Genomic DNA, 7,533 nt, shown 5'->3' with positions numbered 1-7,533 from the left:
TAAAAACTATGACAACTTTCTACTTATCTAAAAATGAACAATATTGTTGGTATTCTTATCCTATTAATTGGTATTACCTATAATTTTAATCAGTATATAGTTTAATAAATTAACAAAACAGTTTCCAAAAATTTCGTGAAAAAAATACACCTATGTATCTTAAAGATATTGAGTGATCAATTAGGAATTTTTTAGTACAGTCAAGTGTACGAGAATTGCTATGACAAATTCAAAACATCGTATCATCATGTAAAGATAAATAGAAATGATAAGGTGTTTTCTGTGATACTGATTTCTATACTTATAATTTTTCAAAGCAATACTCGCACAACTGATTAATCATAAATAATAAATAGAAAATAATTCGATTAAAGTACTAATGAAACTCACGAAAGATGTTAAATAACTATTTTTTAATTAATCATCAATAATGGTACAGTCATCTTCAGATTCTACAGTACTGGTTATGCTCAAATGTTGTCCCTTATTTTTTGATACATTTACTATATCAACTTCATCTGTAATGGAAAAATGTCCTTTTTGTGTTTTAGCTTCTTTTCTCGAATTATTATCAATAAATTCATTCGCGGCAGTCTTTTTAACTAAATCGTCATTTATGTTACTAACAATTTTCGAAAAATCATCAACAGCTCTGCAAGTAATTGAGTTTCCCTGTCGCGATTCATAGAACTTCAGATCGCTTTCCTTCTTAACAGAAATACTTGAAATATTGCTACTTGAAGCAGTTGACTTATCCATAGTTTCTAGCATTTCAGAAACGTATGGCGAATTAGCCTCTATTAGATCCTTTAATGATGTTTCGTTTGGATCGGGCAACTCTTCAGAATTTTCAGCTTGCTTGCTTTGAGAGTTCACACTCTGTTTTTGTAAGAACTGAATAAAATGATCTTCGTAACTGCTAGATTGCTTATTGCCTTTTTTTACAGGCGATGTCGAAACATTATCCTTTTTCCCCGATTGTTTATTACTTTTCGTCAACGCAAAATACAATATAGACCTATCATAATTTTCCAATTCTGCAGAATTTATTTGTACAGATTTATCTACCAAAAGAACAGAATGGTTGCCTACAGCTCGTTCTACAGTGCTTCTCTTTTTGAAGAAATTTATTCCATCGACCACATTTGTATTACCAACCAGATCAGATGGGCCCATAATACCGTACTCTATTTCATCGTTAATATTGGAATCCTCGTCGGATTCATTTACGCAAGTCATATCAAGAGGTATTTCTTCACGCTTTCCGCGATAAGTCTTACGGATATTATTCTTATCTATAGACTGAGTAAGTCCCATTTTTGTTGAATATTTTCTCCACCTATTATATTCACGTATTATTCTGTCATTAATATACGCTAATTGAGTCACAGTATCGCGTATGTCAGAATGAAACTGTTTGATTAAAAGACGAGCGTCGGTCGGTTCATAGTTTTTAAATTCCTCTCGTTTAGCCGTATCGAACAAATCTTGGAATTTCATCTTTAAATGAAGTAGAATACTATTAATCTCTTTGCCATGAGGAAGTAACCTTTGGTTTAATGTCTTCGCGTTATGCCTTTTTTGTACATCTTGTTTCACTGTAATAGTGTAATTATTCTTAGAAGATGAACTTAGAAGAGCAACAGGTACTGCTTTGTCATTATTATTGGAACTGCTAGTAGGTCGAGGAACTCCTGACGGACCGACAACCGCTACGTCTTCTGAATCACTTTCAATCTCAATGATATTCAGGTTCGTGTTTGTACGCGATGCCTGCGGCTTAGGCAAGAAGAAGCGTGGTCGATGTATTAAGTTAATGTTCTGATTAGGTATAGTAACCATTGACGCTGGCGTAGAATGTAGTGTCTGATATAAATTCACTTGGTTCGTCTGGTTTAGCGAAGTAGGTACATGACGACGAGGTGCAATAGGTGATGAAGATTGCAAAAAATTAGAATTTGCAACAACATTCATAACAGCCGTGTTATACATCGTTGGCTGCTGAGCAATGGGGAGATTCATTCTATGATGACCAGGGTTTACTTGAGATTGCGAGATAATAGTACCGTCCGCTCCAATAGTGGTATTTTCGCACTCAATCATCGTTTGCTCGCATGAGAGTAAAGATGGTAATATTCTATTGTTATCCGTAGAAGTGTCATCTGATATTCCGATATATTTATCAGACATAGATATACTATTACCGTTGGAAAATTTTGTTTTGCCACGACCCTTTTTTTTGCGTTTGGGGACAGCATTTGGTACTATTTGTTTGGGCATGTAAGTTTCATCCTCTTCTTCCGAATTCGAGCCATTTCGTCGACGCTTCCGTTTTCTTCTGCGCGGACAGCATTTCGATTCGTCAGTGTTCATTTTGTCGTCTATTTCCTCCTGAGGCAACTTACAATTTTGATATATTCTGCAATCATTTAAAATACATGTAATTAAATTTAAGAGAAATTTTTTATTTTTTTATTTCTATTTTAGTTATTGTTTACCTATTTATCGTTTGAATATGCTGAAGCAAGGCCCAACAAGTTCCTCTAGCATTATACAGATCTGTGGGATCACAGACAAAGCATTTCCATCTCTCAACTGCTTCAATTTTTTTTCTCAATATGGGGTCAAAGTTTCTTTTAATACATTTGTAACAGAAAGTGTTACTACAAAAGGAACAGCAGTATAAGTTACCACCATTTGCACACCATCTACAAAACATATCTGTATCATCATCACCTGTAAAATATAATTAAGAAAGCCCATCAAATTTTGTTGAGTTTTTAGATGTAGATACCAATAAAGTATATACCTTGTTCAAAAGTGCCATCGCCATAGAAATCTTTGCATTTTGCACACAGTAATGTATGTAATACAGGATGTTCAAACATGTTATGAGCATCTGCTGGTGCAGAGCCAATGTGTGCATCGCATGCGGTACAATGCAATCTTTGGAACTGTACTACTGAGATATCTGAAACACATCAATTTAATAATTTTTTAAAAGTTTATTCTTCTATGACTTGTAAGTCTTATTATACACTACTTAACTTAAAAACTTAATTTATGAAATTATATTTGTTGCATTGAATACAACTTAGAAAACATACATGTATCTCACTAGATCACTATTGTATGTTTTTTCTATCAAAAATTCTATAAAATAAAGAATTGCAGTATATGTATCTTAGAACATAACTTCTGTTGTCGCATTTGTGTTTTTTTTTAAATTCACGTGAACATTTCTACATCGTAAAAATATGCAAAAAAAGCAGCATGTTGCATTAAATAATGTTAAAAACGAATTTGTTGAGAAAGAAGAAGTTAACAGACGATGAAAATGAATTGCGAATAAATATTATAAATTTACCATTGCCAAACATAAGCTTGTAATAATTATATTCCTCTTGAGAAATAGGTACTGGAACATTAGTCGTACTCGGAAGTAATTCCTTGGGAGTTACTGCAATATGAAGGTTAGACATTATATTTTACGATAATTCATAGAAAGTCATCTCGCGAGACTTCACGACCTCACCGTTTTCTTTAATGTCTACCTCCTTCACTTCGTCCACTTGTACTTCAAGCATGTTTGAGATATCCATTCGTGTGAGCGATAACATACAACGTTACGTTTCAAAACACAGGTTATCGCACCGCCATTTTCCTGCAAGCGCACCGGCCTGCAATTTCACCATGGGATCTTTCGAACATTCAAAAAGATATGCTGTAAGGAAAATCCTTTATCTGAGCCTATCCGAGTAACTTTAAAACTCTAAAGAGATAAATAGGCATACTTTTCTTAATTGTTAAAAAACATTCTGTAGTCTTTTAAGTTTGGCACAAGTTTGTCACATAAAGAATACTAAAAAAAATTCGTTAAGATATTTTCATACATATAATTAAGGATTGTAAAATTATATATTCAAAAGAACGGTAAATAATAGTAATAATAATAATAGTTTCTTTCTTAGTCTCCCAGCCAAAAAAATGATAAAGAAAGTTTTATTACATGCAATTATTCTGTAATACAGTAACGTAAATCAATATCTCACAAGAAAAATTGTATTTAATGATGTAAAATAAATAAGTTTTATATATATATATTTTATTATGATAAATAAGTTATATATATATATATAACTTATTTATCTTATATTACTAACTACACTTACATTAAAACTATTATAACTACATTATATATATATATATATATATATATATTATATATATATATAATGTATATATATATATAATGTAAGCCAATACGAAACATTTTGCAGGAACAGAGACGATGATATAATATAAATTACTATTTATTTATCAATATAAAAAACATTGCCGAGGTCATAAAAGACTTAAGTGAACTATTTCTAAAGTAAGTTTGAATGTTCGATCGCGCGGCCGACAACTCACCCCTTTGTTCATTACTGCGACTGCGGGAATGAATTTATTTACAAATGGCGATCATTTTTCAGATCTGATTATAAAACGATTCAGGCTGATTAAGAATTCTCTAAGTATACAGCTATGGCTGAAAATGCGGAGAACTCTAAGAAAACATCATTACAAAGATCTGCGGAAAAATTAACGGAGGAAATTCAAAGTATGGCCAATTATAAAAGTCTTTATGCTGAAATTCAGGTACTCGCAAAGTACATAAATATAATCATTAGCCTCATTAATAACAAAAATTGATAACTTTTTCAAAACAAAGATTTGTATATATTAGAAAGTTTATCTATTTAAAAAATAAAAAAGGCAATTCTAATTAAAGATAAGATTCCAAAGAAATATAGAGCTACTTTTGATGTGGAATCTGAAATGCAAAATATTCGAAAAATCAAAAACGCTACAGGCAATTTTAACCTCTTTTTAGAAACTTGTTGCTTCTACTGCAGTAAAAAGAGAAGACTTCAAAAATACATTACTGGAGGCGTTAAAAAGTAATGGTTTAGAAACAGAAATTAGAAATACTGTATTTCATTGGGTCAGATCACAGGTAGACATAATTCTTATTAATTTTTATCTATTCAGAACTTATTGTCTAAACGTGAACTTTCCTTTTAACTAAATATTTTTTAAGGGTTCTTTATCAACTGCAACAGAAATATCCATGGAAGAAGTAGATTTAACTTATTTGAAAAAAGCTCAAATTCAATGGGAACGTAGAATACAAAAGTCATTAAATTCAACCTGTAATGAATTAAATGTGCCACTAGCACGCATAAGACCGAACGCAGATCGCGAAGAATTTGCTGAAAAATGGAATGAATTAAGCACTTATGATATCGGTGACTTTAATATTGAATCAGTGAATAAAAATTCTAGTAAAAGTATTGAAATGATTATCCTAATAAATTTAAATTTTCTTTTATTTAATATTTAGATCTCTCACAATATAGACCTCTTTATGCCCCAAAAGATTTTTTAGATGTACTGTTTTCTATACGAAATCCTGCTTTCAAAAAACATTCGTAAATATGCATTATTTTTTAAATAAAAATCACATTGGTTTTTCTCAATATTAATAAAAAAATAACAATTTTCCAGAGACGAATTGAATTGGGAGTTTAGTCATATACAAATTCGTGTAAAGACACTCACGCAATTGGTATACCATTTTTTGTTATACTTTTTTAAATAAATAGATATGTTCGAATTACAGATAATACGAATAGTGAATTATTATTATTTTTTCTTTAATAGAGACGCGTGTATTTGGAGTTGGCAAAGGGTATGTCATTACTTGGTGTAAATCCAGACATGCCAAGTTCAGAAAATTTTGGAAATCTAGAAGAGGAGAGGATTTTCATCGGTGAGAAAGTATTGAAATCGAATCACGCTCCGATAGCGCAACAATTCTTAAAGCGTGGGGCTCCTCGAGCACTTCGTGGCAGTCTTTGGTCCCTCGTATTAGGATCCACAGTAAAACAAAATGTAAAAATGTTGTTAAATGTTATTTCTTTTCTTAAGAAAAAAAAATTACAATCTGAATATTTTTTAGGATATAGAATATTATGAAGAATTAAAAAATATGGTGTTACAGTACGATATCGTTATAGATAAATTGATAATAAAGGTAAATTTTAAGCTTTTCAAATAATTTAAAAATTTTTTTTCGCTCATTCTCCCAAATTATATTTCCAATTACTTTTATTTTAGGATGTGCAGCTAACAGCACGAAATGACGATCAGTATTTTGTGTTCGAAGACGTTTTATATAAAACAATGTTATGTTTTTCTCGTGATTCGGAAGTATTAGCACCAGTTACAACTGACAGAAGTGCTGGAGGCCAAGTCATACACGCTGTTTTACAAGGAAAGCCAGCCACTTTGGAAAACACCCTAGTTTTCCCACCAAGCGGTGTGATTCCATTTCATGGATTCACGATGTATGGTATAATATATTAAACATTGTTTGAAATCAATATAAAGAAATCTATGATTATTAAAATATACAAAATTCAATTAAGTTGTGATTTAAATATTATTAATATTATTATATATAATATTCTAGCTACGCCATTTTGTTATCTATACGATGACCCGTGTGCAATGTATTATACGTTTCGAGCTTTTTATTTACGATATTGGTTTCGATTGCACACCGTATCTAGCCACGAACAAGGTATTGTAGCACTGTGTTTGCTTTTTGAGAGGTTACTGCAATGCCACGAACCATTGCTTTGGATTCACTTTAGAAACATTCACATACAACCGTAAGTTCAATTTATTTTGTACATTCATACCATCATTAAACGATATTTATTTTTAGGGTAAGAATTGTTTTTAAGTGGATCATGAGAGGCTTCAGTGGTCATTTACCGCCAGAACAATTGCTTTGCCTCTGGGACTTAATTTTAGCATACGATTCGTTAGAAATTATCCCTTTACTCGCGGTCACTATTTTGAGCTTTCGAAAAGAAAATTTAATGCAAGTTAATAATCAACAAAGTGTTGAGGTAGGAATAGATTTTATATTAATTATTGATCTGCCAATTATTTATTTACTACTTCTTATTTATTTAAATTTATTTTATTGCTTATTTTTAGGCTGTTTTGGCAGACTTGTCCTCTTTAAAGGTTGTTCCATTATTGCAATTGGCTTTGTTAAGAGAATAACAGTAAATGAAGAAAAAAAGACACATGAGAACTTGATTTAAATATACATTTCAAACTTAAGTAGGAATAATCTCTCCTCTTGCGTTTGCGCAGATTGATATACGTCTTTATCTCTCGTCCATGATTTATGTATTGTTATTACAATAATTCAGATTATTCAACAACTCATTGGATGATCAAACATTTTAAACACTCCGATAATTGAATAATTTAAAAAACTCATAAATCATCAATTTCGTCAATGCTAAAATTATCACCATTTCTTTCACATATGGCTGGAATGACGACCAATATTCTCTATACTAGCAGCTGATTTCCGAATGTAACTAGATATATATAGGGTGCCTTATAAATACAAATGTACGTGTGTTTAATAAAAATGTATATTCTAAAAATGTGATAAACATTTTA

At 31.1% G+C, this 7,533-nt stretch overlaps 2 protein-coding genes across 3 annotated transcripts; one reads left to right on the top strand and one right to left on the bottom strand.

Moving 5' to 3' along the window:
* Window positions 1–394: 394 nt before the first annotated feature.
* Window positions 395–3,976, bottom strand: LOC122570312 (transcriptional regulator ATRX-like). Its single transcript, XM_043732447.1, has 5 exons — window positions 3,536–3,976; window positions 3,368–3,460; window positions 2,810–2,971; window positions 2,499–2,736; window positions 395–2,419 (listed from the first exon to the last, which is right to left on the bottom strand). The coding sequence occupies exons 1-5, from the start codon at window positions 3,618–3,620 to the stop codon at window positions 418–420; spliced, it is 2,580 nt and encodes an 859-aa protein (XP_043588382.1). The 5' UTR covers window positions 3,621–3,976; the 3' UTR covers window positions 395–417.
* LOC122570314 (TBC1 domain family member 19) lies at window positions 3,657–7,479 on the top strand. Of its 2 annotated transcripts, XM_043732453.1 has the most exons (13): window positions 3,676–3,726; window positions 4,281–4,375; window positions 4,476–4,641; window positions 4,877–4,999; window positions 5,084–5,291; window positions 5,387–5,474; window positions 5,551–5,611; window positions 5,707–5,937; window positions 6,005–6,079; window positions 6,163–6,397; window positions 6,518–6,719; window positions 6,776–6,962; window positions 7,054–7,479. In XM_043732453.1, the coding sequence occupies exons 3-13, from the start codon at window positions 4,528–4,530 to the stop codon at window positions 7,120–7,122; spliced, it is 1,593 nt and encodes a 530-aa protein (XP_043588388.1). In that variant the 5' UTR covers window positions 3,676–3,726; window positions 4,281–4,375; window positions 4,476–4,527; the 3' UTR covers window positions 7,123–7,479. The 2 variants fall into 2 exon arrangements, with proteins under 2 accessions (XP_043588390.1, XP_043588388.1); XM_043732455.1 differs by lacking the exon at window positions 4,281–4,375 and having other exon boundaries at window positions 3,657–3,726; window positions 4,476–4,603.
* The last annotated feature ends 54 nt before the right edge of the window (window positions 7,480–7,533 follow it).

This window comes from Bombus pyrosoma, linkage group LG8 (assembly GCF_014825855.1).
Source record: "Bombus pyrosoma isolate SC7728 linkage group LG8, ASM1482585v1, whole genome shotgun sequence".
NCBI lineage: Eukaryota > Metazoa > Arthropoda > Insecta > Hymenoptera > Apidae > Bombus > Bombus pyrosoma.
This window is presented reverse-complemented; position numbering and strand designations above follow the sequence as displayed.

Coding starts and splice junctions, on each gene's coding strand:
- LOC122570312 (XM_043732447.1), bottom strand. CDS start 3,620: ATGTTATCGCTCACACGAATGGATATCTCAAACATGCTTGAAGTACAA. Junction 3,461..3,535: donor GGTAGACATTAAAGAAAACG/GTGAGGTCGTGA, acceptor TTCATATTGCAG/TAACTCCCAAGGAATTACTT. Junction 2,737..2,809: donor CGATGGCACTTTTGAACAAG/GTATATACTTTA, acceptor TATATTTTACAG/GTGATGATGATACAGATATG.
- LOC122570314 (XM_043732453.1), top strand. CDS start 4,528: ATGGCTGAAAATGCGGAGAACTCTAAGAAAACATCATTACAAAGATCT. Junction 5,000..5,083: donor TTCATTGGGTCAGATCACAG/GTAGACATAATT, acceptor ATATTTTTTAAG/GGTTCTTTATCAACTGCAAC. Junction 6,720..6,775: donor AGAAACATTCACATACAACC/GTAAGTTCAATT, acceptor ATTTATTTTTAG/GGTAAGAATTGTTTTTAAGT.